General features: G+C 42.9%; 3 protein-coding genes across 3 annotated transcripts; all 3 read right to left on the reverse strand.

The window, feature by feature from the left end:
• Window positions 1–348: 348 nt before the first annotated feature.
• On the reverse strand, window positions 349–2785 carry LOC120685553 (mRNA turnover protein 4 homolog). The gene is made up of 8 exons (XM_039967547.1): window positions 2618–2785; window positions 2145–2313; window positions 1835–1925; window positions 1687–1745; window positions 1532–1592; window positions 1221–1311; window positions 1065–1141; window positions 349–721 (listed from the first exon to the last, which is right to left on the reverse strand). Exons 1-8 carry the CDS (start codon window positions 2643–2645, stop codon window positions 599–601), a joined length of 699 nt encoding a protein of 232 aa, XP_039823481.1. The 5' UTR covers window positions 2646–2785; the 3' UTR covers window positions 349–598.
• A 432-nt stretch (window positions 2786–3217) lies between these two features.
• LOC120685552 (probable phytol kinase 2, chloroplastic) lies at window positions 3218–5031 on the reverse strand. The gene is made up of 5 exons (XM_039967546.1): window positions 4763–5031; window positions 4401–4468; window positions 4067–4317; window positions 3813–3927; window positions 3218–3703 (listed from the first exon to the last, which is right to left on the reverse strand). The coding sequence occupies exons 1-5, from the start codon at window positions 4877–4879 to the stop codon at window positions 3526–3528; spliced, it is 729 nt and encodes a 242-aa protein (XP_039823480.1). The 5' UTR covers window positions 4880–5031; the 3' UTR covers window positions 3218–3525.
• A 7420-nt stretch (window positions 5032–12451) lies between these two features.
• Window positions 12452–14303, reverse strand: LOC120684400 (putative Myb family transcription factor At1g14600). The gene is made up of 5 exons (XM_039966269.1): window positions 13771–14303; window positions 13603–13679; window positions 13406–13442; window positions 13181–13289; window positions 12452–13066 (listed from the first exon to the last, which is right to left on the reverse strand). Exons 1-5 carry the CDS (start codon window positions 14075–14077, stop codon window positions 12661–12663), a joined length of 936 nt encoding a protein of 311 aa, XP_039822203.1. The 5' UTR covers window positions 14078–14303; the 3' UTR covers window positions 12452–12660.
• Between the last annotated feature and the right edge of the window lie 82 nt (window positions 14304–14385).

Consider the following 14385-nt stretch of genomic DNA (forward strand, 5'->3'; position numbering starts at 1 on the left):
GCTTTTTTGTCCTAAGAGAATCATGTCTACTATTAGTGCTCTTTCAAGTTTTTTTTTGCACTTCCAAGAGAATCATGTCTACTATTATCTGTTCCAAAATAAGTGCACTTTCCAGGTTTTTTTTTTGTCCTAAGTCCATCTATCTTAAAACGTACTACTCCTCAGAAGTAATACGTTTCTTGTGGAAGTAAGCAACGAGCTCCTTGGCAGTTAGCAGTAATACGTTTCCAGTGGAAGTATGCAACGAGCCAGTGCAATCACTCAACCACACGCAAAGCCAAGCGCTGCACATGTTTCACGAGATGCCAAACGCTTAACGAACGAACGACAAGCTCCCCAGCAACCGGATAAAGATTCAGCATTTTGCCATCGACCTACATTTAAGCACAAAACCCAAGTCACACACTGCACGGTCAGTAAGAAGATCCACCTCTCAACTCCACATCTTGTTCATAAGATATACCAATCAGCTTACACCCTCCAACACTGCATCTTTCAAATTTCCAACATTCCGGGGTACATGGCCGCACACACAATACCAAAAACTGTCCCAACACAAGACAGCAAGTGCGTCCTTGCAGAGGGGAACATAAAGATCTTAAGAGGAATCATCATCAGCTCCTAGGTGCGCCAAGCCTTCTTTGTACACTTCAAAGTCATCACAAGACCAGCGGCACACAAGGTATAGCCGGAATGTTGCCATCTGTATCCCAAGCAAGCGCTGCGAGAGAGGAAACAAATGGGGCTCAGTGCAAACAGAGAGACAATCATACAGAAAAGGGGGGAAATGTTGGTTTCAGTGTAAAATGGACAGATGCACTTCCACAGTTACAATTGAGATGGTACGGGACTACTGGAGCACCCTAACAAAGAGCATTTCAGCAAGAACTGAGCTGCCAACCATGTCTTTATGGACACTCACCAGCCAAGGTATTTAATTTTCAGAAATGTGTGTAGAGTGTAATTATAGTGAAATTAAAAGATGGTCCTCTTAGTTCGATCAGCTTCATATTTAAATCAATTATGCAGGAAAGACTGCATAGTGTGCTCTATGCTGTTCTTACCAGAGTCTGTGCTGCTTCTGGTGAAAGGGGTTTTCCTTCCTCACACACTAAATGATCTGCAACTAACTCTACGACACCTGCAGCAACAATGTTGATTTTTTTAATAATTTTGCTTTGCAAGGTTAAGCATGTGTAAATGCAGGGGAGACTACAAACCTCTGTTCAAGCGAACTGGCAGTCCTTGCTTGCGTAGAAAAGGTTCCATTTCATGTGTAAACTGTTCCAGAGGGCCTTCTTTAAGCTCCACCTGAGGCATTGTAAATATTGTAAAACAAATTATACGAGAAACTAAAAATGGTATTGACATCAAGAAGAATAACACCTGAGACATCAAGAAGAATAAGTTTACTCTGTGTGTGTGTGTGTGATACTATATTATTATTAATACGTTAACACCAACAACCCAAACTTCCTAGCCTATCTGAAGAGCAAACTAGGGATACATGAAAAGCAAACCTAGAATATACCGTTTCTGTCGCAGTACTTCCTGTCCTTGCAAAATCATGCTCCTCGAAATCTCGAAACAGCCTGCAAGTACGATATACGATCATAATCAATCTTTATGCGAGCCAAAGCAATCGTAAAGAAAATGTAGTGAACGGCATTGAGATCCAGATATTACCTCTCAACATCATCCCTTGGAAGATTGGTAAAGAGCAGACCGGAATCACCTTGAAGGAACTAAACACAGCAAACTTACTTTGGTAAAAAACTCATACCAGTGGTCTGGAATACAATGTCTACTGAATCCAGAAAAAAGGACAACTCACCTTGGAAAGTTTGTGGAGGCCTGTTTTAGCTTCATCAGCAGGTGAACGCCCCAACGCTATCTGCATAACCTTCTTTCCAGCAAGAAATATCCTGGAAAAGAAAATGCAGCAGCTATAAACCTTAGGATTTTAAAGGCATGGCACCCTTGTATCAGGAGCAATGTGTTTCAGGGTTTGTGCACTATGTAGCAGCATAGCAAAGTTTGTTGGTATGAGTAAGCTGTGCAACATTGAATATATTGCTTGGAAGAGAAAAAAAACTTAAAATAAAATCAGTAAACAGAACAGAAGCAGAACTAGTGGTGGGTACCTGCTAGAGGATTTGAGCTGCTCCCTGAGGTCCTTGAGCTTCTGATTCCTCATGTTATCAAAGGTGAAAACGTAGGCGCTGCTGTATTTCTCCACAGCATCTTTAATCTCGGCAACTACTTTGCCCTTGCGCTCTAAACCAGGCTTCTTCTTGGTCTTTGATAAGGTCACTGCGTGCGACCATCAGATATTTGGTGCGCATTAGCATAATTTACAAGAAACAGCTCTAGTTTAGTTTATTTTTGATGAGAAGAAGGTATCCTTTTCCGAAAGCTTAAATCTCTTCAGTCACGAATGCATACAGGCAACAGCAATTGGCGAGCCTAAAAAGCGAGAGAGATTCAAGCAAAGTTGCAGGAACTCCCCAGTTCATGTAGCAGACTGAAGCCAGTACTAGTCCTAGTAGGAAGGCAACGAAGCGAGAGAGATCAAGGGGCGGGATGGAGAGGAAGAGGTGAAAGGATGAAGGATTACCTGGGCGATTGCGCTTGGATTTCGGCATGGTGCTCCTGCTTCCTTGCGGCGGCGGCGGCGGTCCTCTCCTCCCTCTGCTAGTCTTCCTGCTCGGCTATCTGTCCGGAGGCAAGTCAAGAAGGCCCTGGGCTCGGCTGCAGCCCATGGACTAAGTAGAGCCCACCCGACGAATTGATTCGACATCCTCAGCCTAATGGACCAAGTGTCTTTGCACTTTGGGCTGTAATCACCAAATATTAATTAAATGAATGAAATCCCGGTTTTCTCAAAAAAAAAAGAAAACAAACTGCGAGATCGAACTTGCTATAATAACCAATTAGTAGGATTCTTTATCAGAAAGGCCTATTATCTCGGTTAGTTAGAGCATCGTGCAAATAACGTGAAGGTTTTTGGTTCGAGACATGTATGGGCCATTTAATTGTTTTTGAAACCTTTTTTCTTTTTGCTAAGAAGAAATCTGAGAAAGTCTGCGCTGCCAAGACGAGCTGTTAACGCACCATTTTGCAGGACAATCACCAAAGTAAAATCAAATCCAGGTTTCTCAACGATCACAAACTCGTTGCAAACTCTGCTGCAATTTCCACCACCTTACGATCGAGCTTTGATCTTCAAAGGAATTAGAAAGTTATTCAATTTCCTTCTTTTTCTTCTTTCTTACTAATCATTTTCAAGCCACAAGAATGTTTGCTTACACAAAGACCACTGTCACGAAGAATCAGATACCGACATGACACGCATCAGGGGGATTCAATCAAGCAGCACTCCTCTCTCTATGCACTCTGCTTCTGGGCTGCGGCTACTTGCTGCTGCTGCTGCTGCCTGCAAACACCATCTCAGAGATTGCTGAAATGATGCCGCTGCTGTCCTCGCTGCTCATGCAGCACAGGTATTTTGGCTCCAATGAAGTACTAGAAAACGAGGGCACCGACGAGCACAGATACAAGAGGAACCGTCAGGTTGTCGTCAAGGCGTGTGCTGATGGGCAGCGACTCCACTACTGCTGCAGCAAGGGATATGACACCAAAGGCACCAACCATAGCCCAGCTCTTGTCAACAAATCCGAAAATGTTCAAGTAGCACATGTACCTGCCTCACATATATCGCTGTTAGTTTCAGGTTTCAGCAAAAAAAAAGAAAAGAAAATGTAGTAGATATTATATATTGTCATATATATAGCTAGACTGATATTGCTTACAGCACTGATGCGTAGAAACCGGCCATGAACATCGCAATGCTGCCAGCATACGATTTCCCAGGGTTGTGAGGGAGCTTCACTTGTCCGAATCGTCTCCCAGCTATGTCAGCAACACCTGATCATCACAAGGATATGATCAAAGAGGGACTTTAATTTGCCCCACAAAGATCGAGCAACCTCTTCTTATGTATGTTACTAACTACGTAATGAACAGGAACAACTACTTGTAATGGCAGCAAGAGCTATGCTAATACCATCTCCCGCACACAAATTGCAGATCACGGCGATTGAGATGGGGGATGTCCTCCAGAAGACTATTGTTGTCAGAGTTATAGCACACGCATAATACAGGGGGCCCTTGAGTAGTTCCCTGTAGTCCCCATGCCTGGTCATCGAGTTAACCACGCCCTCATCTTTAACAACACCGAGCCCAATTACTGTCACCTTTATGATGTTGATTTCGATAATAAGCGGAGCAAGAAATGGGGCAAAGACATCATCTGAACTGCACGGGGCAAAAAGTTGTTGTTTTCAGGAAGACAGATGGGGGCTACGGCTCCAACAACAAAGACCGACCTGATGAATTACCTGAACAAAGGCCACATGAGGAGATACACTAATCCAACAGTTATGTGCACCAGTTTCCTGCAAAGTTTCTAGAATAATGCCCGGCAAAAAGCCTAATCAATAATTCATCTCTCTTTTTTTGAAAAAAAAAATGATAAGCTTAAGAATTACTATTAATTAATTGCAGATAAGGTTTCGAGTTTTCATGGTTCAGAATAGACTAGTAAAGCTGTTGTACTAGAGTTTGGTGGTTTATTTTGTGGTGAGGGTAGGAGCTCACTCTGGGCAGCTTCAATTCAAACGAATTGGAACCACAAGTTCACAACTCGAATCTGTTGCTAGCACAAGCAGTGGAAAAGCAAATTGCAGAGGACAGAGTTGACCTGTTCCAGCAGCGCGCGGTTGGCGACCTCCTCCCAGAAGCGGAGCACGACTGCCACGGCGAGTCCGGTGAGCACGGCGGCGCCGGCGTCGCGGACCAGCGGGCTCTCCGTCCACATGGTCCCCAATCAGCTGTTGGTGTCTGTTTCTGCTGGAGCTGGACTGACCGGATGGATGCATCTGTTCCTCGCCTCGCCTGCCCCCAGCGACCTTTATCGTGGACTTGTCATGACCATAAAATAGGACAGTGTAGTTGAGGGTCTCTTCTCCTTCCTCCATCTCCCTTTCGTTATTTTTATTTTATTACATAAACAATGTTGATCAAATTGCACTATATTAGTATTACTGCTTGGTGCTCCATCACAAGCTGGACTGAGCAAGCCAACGTGTTGGGAAAACCATTATTTTTTACTAACAACTCTCTCTCCATTGATTCGGTGTGGTGTCCCGGAGCCATTTTACTAACAACTCTCTCTCCATGGATCAGTAAAAAATGAGTGCCGATTTTGGGAAATTGGAAATCTATTTACTACCTCCGTCTCAAAATATAACAACTTTTGACTTGATCAAAATCAAATCTTTTCATCTTTAACCAATAATATCTCTAAAATAATTATTTTTAAATAGAAAATGGTATAGGTTGTGATAGTTGGTTTCACTATAAATAAACTGATATCACTTTTATGTTATCAATCTTTATAGTCTTTTTTTTACCATCTACTATCAAAGTTTAAAAGACTTGATTCGAAGAAAATCTAAAAATAGTTATATTCCGAATAGAGGTAATAATAGTATTTGATAAATGCTACGTGCACCCGAATACCCGATGGTGGAAACCATGTCGCTGACTTGGCAAGGCATGCATTTCAAAGCCAATAACTGCATTTGGCTTTTGCTTTGCCGATACTCTCTCTATTCATAGATGATAGTCTTTATTTCAAAATCTGAAAATTTCAATATTGATTGTCTTATTTGAGCCCACTCACCTATTAGGCCAGTCTCAGTGGGAGTGTCATCGACACAGTTACCAAGACAGAAAACTTGAGAACTGTGCCAGTGGAGTGTCATGGTGATGACACTCCTCTCACATGTCATGACACTCTCTCTTCTCTCTCCTCACACTATTGGTACATGCTAGCAAATTTAATGTCCATGACACTCCTATAATACTCCCACTGAGATTGGCCTTACCTCTCGGGTCCTACACCCATTAAATGCGTAGGAGTAAATTTGTGCCTTGGCAAACGATGCAACCGGCTGCATGCAGGAGGGGCATTAAAGAATATTTATTTTCATGAGGTTTAAGCATTAAAGATCGTATTTTTTCACTAGGTAAATAATGATAGGATAAGTAGGATTGATAAGTAACGTTTTTTTCTTTTGCCTTAGTTATTGTGCCCATCTCAAATAAGACTATCATTTGTGAATGGAGGTAGTATCTCCGTGAATGGAGGATGAAGCACATCTAGGCCCATAGATGCACATGGTAAGTTTTGGTGATTAATGGCAACTGTATGCGACTAACGTATGTTTTGAAGGAAAAATCAATTATCATTTATGTCTCATATGAAATGTGAAAGGAGACCCCTCAGTTCAAACAATCATGCGTGACAAGAACTCATTTTTAAAGATTAAGAACCTTTCTAGTGTCGAGTGTTACAAGGAGATGGAGGACACTTGATTTAGTTAAGGTTTTATAGTTTTTAGTTCTTGACCGTACTATTAAGAGGGATTCTTGAGTTAGTAGCTCGATCCAAATCGAATTGGCCCTAGAAACCTTGCACACTCGCTCAAACTCAGGCCATGACAGCTCAAAACGTCAAGAAAACATTTGGAAGAACAATAACTCGAAGAAGGAATCAACTACAAGTCAATTCAGCAGAAAATCAGCAAAAAATAGTTGCACCGGTGAAACCGACGCCAGGGCGTCGGTGCAACAGAAGGGCATCGGATGCACCCATGCCTAGGCTCCGGCCTAATGCTGCCGTGCAAATGGAATAAAGTTGAAAATCTCTTCTACACCGGATAAACCGATGCAACTCCATCGGTGCATCCGAAGTTCATTTTAACTGTGCAGATGGAATCAAGTCTGAAACTCTTACTGCACCGGTTTAACCGACGCCTTCAAGATAAGCATCGGTGCAAGCACTGTACTATTGACCAGAGACGATGTTTTGGTGAAATCAAAACTTCCTTCAGCACCGGTTTAACTAATGCCACATCGGAGCATGCATCGGTGCAATGACGCAAAACCTGCACACTGTGTTAGATTCCAATGGCTACTATTTGGGCACAGAGAGACCGGTTTAACCGACGCCTACCCACCAGTTTAACTGATGGTTCCGACTTTTTGTGCAGTGGACATGTAACGGCTATGCGGTCTTCTCCACCATATATAAGTTGACCCCCTGACTTATTTATGATGTCTTTGACGCATTGAATACCTGAGGCCACCCTAGAGAAGAGAAGAGAGTGCTTTGAGCCATGAGATGAAGATCTAGAGCTTGAATTTGATCCAAACTTGAAGAAAACAACCACTTCATGGGTAGCAAGTGTGCTTGAGTTTAGGGTCATCTTAGTGAGGGTCAATTGAAGTCTTGAGAGCTTGTTACTCTTGGTGTTTGACGGCATCTAGACGGTCTTGGTGATCGGGAGGTTGTGACGGCCCAGGTTTTTAAATAGCCAATTCAGGGTTATTAGCACTAAATCATGCATCATTAAATAAGAAACCTTGAATTAATGCATGTGTATGCATTCATGTTTATGTGTATGTGTGTTTGTGTGCATTTGAAAACAGGAGAGAAAACTTAAATAATTTCTAAAATGATGCAAGTTTACATATGAAATTGCATTGGCATATCACTAACGTCATGATAAATCAAAGTCAAGATGAAGTCAAAGTGAGAAAATGAAATTTTGTACATGAAATGACGAGTTCTTCAAATCAAAGATTTTAAATGTTTAAAATATCTTTCAAATTGAAACAAACAGGTTTTAAAAATGAATTTTAAATCGTTGCTCAAATGAACTTTTGCCTAAAACCAAAGTTATAGAGTTTTAAATGGCGAACAACTTTCGTGTTCAAAGTTTTTCGAGTTGCTACACAAAAATGGAAGAAAAAGTTGATTTCCGAAGCATATACGACATTTTCAAATACATTCAAATTTCAATTTTTATGTTTCAAACCAGTGTTCAAATGAAAAGTGCCTAAAACAAAAGTTCTAGATCTCGAAATTTTGAACAACTTTGGTATTCAATAGTTTTTCATTTGAGGCCAGGAAGAAGGAGAAAAACTGAATTTACAAACTGCATTTTGGAACTTCGACTTAATTACGAGACTGCCATCACCTCCATCTCCTCTGCTCGCGCCGCCGCAGCTTCTTGGCGTCCGCGTCCACGCGTCGCAGTGCCGCTGCCCTCTTCGCCGCTTAACCATTCGATGAAACCAAGTTCGTTTTCTCCTCTCCGTTTCGCCTCTTCCAGAGCCAAACTCCCTCCTCCCCGTCGCTCAGCGCACCGCCGGCGCCATTGCCGCCGGTCCTGCTCCGTGGAAGTTCCCTCTCCGGCCCTCCGCTGCCGCAACCGCTTCCCCAGGAAGCTCTTCCTCCTCCCACTGATGCTCACCAGCTCGTTCCCCGCTCGCCCTCGCCGGCACAGAGCTCCCACCGCCGCCATGGTTGCCGCCGCCCCCTAGCTCGCCGTGGAGACCTCTCCTCCGCCCTTCCTCGCCCCCAAAAGACCCCGCAGACCGCTTCCCCATGGCCACGTGAACCTCCTAGGCCGGCCACCGCCGCTCCCCTTCACCGGAGCGCCGCCGCCGCCGTGCGCCACCTCCGCCGGAGCCGCTGCTCCGTGGCGCCACCTTCTCCGGCCGCTCCCAACCCTATCCGAGCCCACCAGCAGGTTGCTCTCGCCGCCCTCTTGCTCCTCCCCCTGTTCCCCCTCGCCGCCGCCGGCCGGACTCGCCGAAATATGGCCGGCCGCCGCCTCCTCAGTTCCTGGCTCCAGCCAGGGGCATGTCTGTGAGTCCCCAATTCTTTCCAGGGGCCCAACTGCAAAGTTCCGTTTTCTTTTTCTTTTGTTTTCAAAAACAGCAAAATTGTAAAATTGATATAAATTTGTAGAAAAATTAGAAAAATGCAAACTAAACTGTTCTGAGTTCCTTGTGACTATATCTACAACTTTCGTTACATTCACTTTTTAGTTTGCTGAATAGTTTTTGCTCTATTTAAAATACAAAGAAAGTGTAGCTTTTATTATATCTCAAGTTACATGCATGATCTGTTGGCCAATTTTTATCAGTGTGTTACATGTTAGATGCGTAGCCTTGTGTAAAAGTTTCGTGGACATTTGACATGCCTAGCTATCAGTTTATTTAAATCTTGCTTTGTGTCTTGTTTAATTAGTTTTGTCTGTACATGTTATATAACTTGGTTTCATGAGCTCAAACTTTTATAGAATCTTTAAAGGGATGTTTAGTTACTGTACAAAAATTTTGAGAATTTTTAGATAGCTGGAACCAGTCCAGCTAACTAATAGTATGGATATTTACACTAAATCAAGAAAAATAGTTCCTTTGCATGGGAAAAAATCTGATATTTTTACCAGAGCTGTTATTTGAGTACTGTATCTTGCTGGAAAAATTTGAACCTCTGAAACTCAGTAGAACTATTTGTGGAAATTATTTTTGTTTACTGCAGTTATACTTGTACTACTTTTCATGCACTGTACAATGCTTGTTTAATTGTGAAAAATTTATGGCAAGCTCATCTTTAGGTAGACAACACTCAGTTAAAATTTAATTACTATTACTTGCACCATTTGACCTATACAATTTAACCTTTAGTTAGGAGAAACTTTATTGTTGAATTGCACATTGGCGGGCTAGTCTTTGTTAAGGTGCTGGTGTTGCATGACTTTAGCAAGATTATGAAAACCACCCGTTCCTCTTGCGAACTAAATTGTGTTAAATTACTACTCTATAAATGACTACCCAAGAAATGTTAATTAAGAAGTTTCACATCCAAACTCACATCATGTTGGACCACAATTTTATCGTGAAGAAAAAATAATAACACCTAAATCGCTAAACAACTCGGAACTTTGCATTCATACATATGCGTTGTTGCATTTCATTTAGGTACGATAGATGAACCACATGAAGGATGTGATGTTGGAGCCGAGCCAGAAGACGGTGAATGGTGGACATGTCTAGAAGATAGATGGATGGACCCCGATGTGCACGACCAAAGGAAGATGCTCGCTGAGCAACTATCCTTTAACTAACACTGACCTAGTGTTAATCCCAGCCAAGTTCTGGGGCATCAATTCCAGTATTTTAAATGCTATACCAATTTATGTTCCTATTATGTATATGTGCACTTAAGTTTACAGGAGTTGACTGGAACCTTAGTTGCATGATTCCTAGGTTCCCTCAGTTGATCTACTAGTATGTGTAGGTCATTAGTACCGCCATGCTAAATAGGACTCGGTAGAAGTCGAGTGATTTCCTGTCACTCGCGAGAGTTAGGACCTTTTGGATTATGGAAAAGTTATTGAGGATGAATCAATGTGGAAAGGAAATGGAGACCGGGCGGAGATGAGTTTGGCTAAGGATATGAATTGGATGGAAAGTACGTCTCCGCCTGTGTCAGTTGAGGACCGATCTGTTGTGGCAGTGTTGATCGAGGATTGAACAGTACTAACCACATGCCGGAAGTAGGAGGTAGTAGAAACCGGTAAGCTCAGTACCATATGCACACTGGTAGTATGAACTTGATACTGTCTTCCCAGTGGTGCTAGTGGGTAAACTCATGGTTGACCCTTTGTAGGTAACGGTGGGGCTAGCAGTCCCGAGTTGCACGGCAGTTCAGCTATTCGGTGTGCATATAGGAAACGTGTGTGTTAGGTCCACCTTGCAAGGTTTAAAATCGGATCGATTCGCCGTGACTCGCGGATATGAGAGCCTTGATCTCTTTGTCACATCGTAGTAAGAAATTGAAATGAGGATGGAATGATGATGCTATTCTTGGAGGATTAATTTGATATACTATGCTTGTTCTAGATATTCTTGCAAACCTAGTTAATACTTGCTACATTAAACTTGAGCTAAAATGGTGAAAGTAAGGACTCATTTTTAGATGCTTTTTGGCAAAACAAACTCTTCAAGCCAAAAGCCTTACATGTCTAGATAATGGGCTAAGTATACCCTTAGTCGGGTAAGCCTTGCTGAGTATTAGTATACTCAGCCTTGCTTGTGGCTTGTTTTTCAGGTGGTACATTTGAGGATATGGATGACGTCATGTACAGACTTCATCATGACGTCTTATTTCATCATTAAACTATCGTTCGTTTTCCGTCACACTTGAACTCTGTATTTTCTTTTGTAAGATTCAAATCAGGTTTGTAATAATAATTCAGTTTCATACTCTGTTCTGTAAAATTTGTGGAATGTTGCATTCTCTGGACTGCTTTGTCGATCCTGTTTCAAGTGGTTTAATCGGGAATTTACCCGACAGCACTGCCGGATTACTCCGTTTTAAGTGCGTGTTAACCCTGATTGCTGTTTCGGTGATGGTTAGCACACTTAAGCCAGATTAATTTAGGAGGGGCTGCCACAAAGGTTCTTGGTGAGCTCTTGGAGTTTGTGGGAGTCCCAAGAAGTGAAGATTGTACACGGTGTGAAGTTCGCCTTTCCGGAGATGGAGGAAGAGCATTCTTAGTGGAGACTTACTTCTTCGTGGGGTAAGGGAGCGATACCCTTAGTGGGTGCTCCAACGTGGATTAGGAGGGAGCGACAACTCCTTCGTGGGGTAAGGGAGCGATACCCTTAGTGGGTGCTCCAACGTGGATTAGGAGGGAGCGACAACTCCTCGATACCACAGGAAAAAATCATGTTGTCTCGTGTCCTTTGTATTTACATTCTAGCATTTCTCATTGTTTGTGCTTGATCTCGCTCTTGCTTGATTGCTCATTGTCTAGAAGTTTTTCATGCTAGTATGTTCTATTGACTAGGTTGCTTATTTGTTAGTGTGATCACTCTAAGGAAAAAGAGCATGTTAGTGTGTTTACTGACCTAGGTTGATGATGCTAGTGTGCTCTAGTTGATAGGTTCCACCTTTGTAGATTGGGCAACAGTAGTGTTAGGTTAAGGACTTGATAGAAATTTGAAAAAGTCACAATTCAACCATATGCGCCTCGATACTTTCAGAGGATTGATAAATGCTACCTGCACCCAAATAGCCGATGGTGGAATCCACGTGGCTTACTTGGCAAGGCATGCATTTCATAGCCGATAACTTCATCTTGGCTTTTGCTTTGCCGATAGGGTATCTCTCTAGTCAGTTGCTGGGTAGCTGATATACTACTTGGAGCTATAATTTTTATAATTATATTTTCTCGCACCTATTTTCATATTGTTTTGTAGAATAACTTTTTTTAAGAACGCTACTACACACATAAACCATTTGGGTACAACTTGATCTAACGGTCACATGTTATGCGTGTGCGTGCGCACATAATTATTAAAAATAAGTGTTCTCTTATTAAGGACACACATTACTTGAACTTGAACAACATTCGACCTATCGAAGTCCTTTGGCCGGTATGGTTAAAAGAGAACATCGAAATTAAAATAAATTCAGACGTAACCACTTACAAACATATATAGCTAAACTAAAAAATTCAACATATGTATAATATATGTCTAAGATATATATTTAATTATTTATATGCATACGTGTCTTCCTCTACATACATGGACAAGTACCACAAGATATCACTACATCGCACTAGATCATATGGTGAGATCAAGAGTACTTGTCCTTTGTTGGATGAGGTTTTCCTTTGTCCATACTGACACCTAGGACAATGCTGCCACTACTGGTCCTCGCTGGAGGAGCTAAGGTGATGAGAAGAAAGAAAGAGAGAGCCCAGTATCAGTAGCACTCTCTACTTCTTGATCTCTGTCGACATTCTCCTCGTCTTCTCTGCCCCAGCTAGAACGTGATCTCTTTATTCTCTTATCCCGCCGTGGCCCAATATCCAATGTGAGTTCGAGGTCAAGAGGATCATTGTTGTTCTCCTCATCGCGCAGCAGTCGTATTTGATTGTCCGTGGATCGATCATTTTGATATGATGAACACCCTTGAAGAATCGAAGCTCCAGTAACAGACTGAGCTCGTGTTCCAAGGAATGGGTCGGCTTCAGCTGCTGATGAGTAGTAGTAGGGTTTCGATCCAAGAACATGGTGACCATGAAGCCAGTATGGTTGGTGGAAATTGTTCCAATGAGGCCATGCACCAAACCTAGTTCATTGGTTACAAATCAATAATGAGAACAAGCTAATAGTTCTGGACTGAATTTAGTGTGGGTTTTGCTTGCAAGCGTTCCATGAGCAGCCAATGCAAGGATCCAACTACCTTGCTGACAATAGGGTAGCACCAGTCTGGCCGTGATGCAAGGAAAGATGGCCGAGGTTGTACACTTGTCCCCTCTCTTGCGACTGATGATCGTCTCTCCATGAAATCACTGCAAACGACACGAGTAATAAAAAAAATATCTACCAGGTCAGCAGAGTTATTTATACATGTATTAAGTATTAATAACAGAGACGAGATGTTTGTCCATGCATGAATTAGTCTTACCCTGTCCCGAGTCGTCAATCTTCTTGCTCCTATACATCTGAAAATCACCAAAAACCGAAAAAAGGCTGGAAGGTTGGGATATGAAACAAGTAGTAAAATTAGGTGCAGATGCAAGTCTATCCATTGGAGCACACATGTGCATAATGAAGAAAGGGTGGTGAACTGAAGAAGATCGATGTGCAGATAGATAGATATACTTGGAGGTGGCTCTTGACATGGCCTATGCTGAGCCCTTTAACGTTCATCAGCTGAAGAACGAGCTTGGGAGTTGCACCTACAACCAGACATGCATGAAACAGAAGATGTGATAAAGATTAAAGGACTGGCTGGGCATGAACCTATCGGAGTCGGAGGTGATCTCTTACGATGTTGGCCGCCGAGCCTGTCGACGGCGCGGAGGAAGCAGTGGTGCAGCTCCGGCGTCCAGCGGAGGCGAGGGTTCTTTGAGCGGACGTAGGGGCGCACCGACGATGGCGAGGCGGCGGTCTTCCGCCTGCTGCTGTCGCCGGCGCCGGCTTCATCCAGCTCCACCGTGCTGCTATTATTGCTGGTGCTCCCGTCGTGAGGATCATCGGCGGCAGCAGCAGCAGCAGCAGCATCCTCCGACGACTGCAGCTGATGATCCGTCGTTGCAGAGCTGTAGTACTCCAAGTCTTTGCTACTTCCCTCCATGAGCTGAGGTCGTCCAAGTAGCGGTGGATCTAACTAACTCTCAGAAGAAGCTAATAATAAGAGGGAAAAGAGACTCAGAGAGGGCCAGTAAAGGTGCGTGAGGTCATGGATCATTCTATCTATCCATCTGACTAATGTAACTAGCAGATACATATATGTCTGCATATGGGATGGGCGTGTGATCTGAGAGAGATGCATGACAGGTGATCGATCCATCTCATATTTATATAAATGGGTTTCTGAAAAAGAAGCTAGCTAGCGAGCTAGCTATCTCATCAAGAGAAGAAGTTGGGAAAAAGGTGACTACA

The sequence above is a fragment of the Panicum virgatum genome, chromosome 8N (assembly GCF_016808335.1).
Source record: "Panicum virgatum strain AP13 chromosome 8N, P.virgatum_v5, whole genome shotgun sequence".
Taxonomy (NCBI): Eukaryota; Viridiplantae; Streptophyta; class Magnoliopsida; order Poales; family Poaceae; genus Panicum; species Panicum virgatum.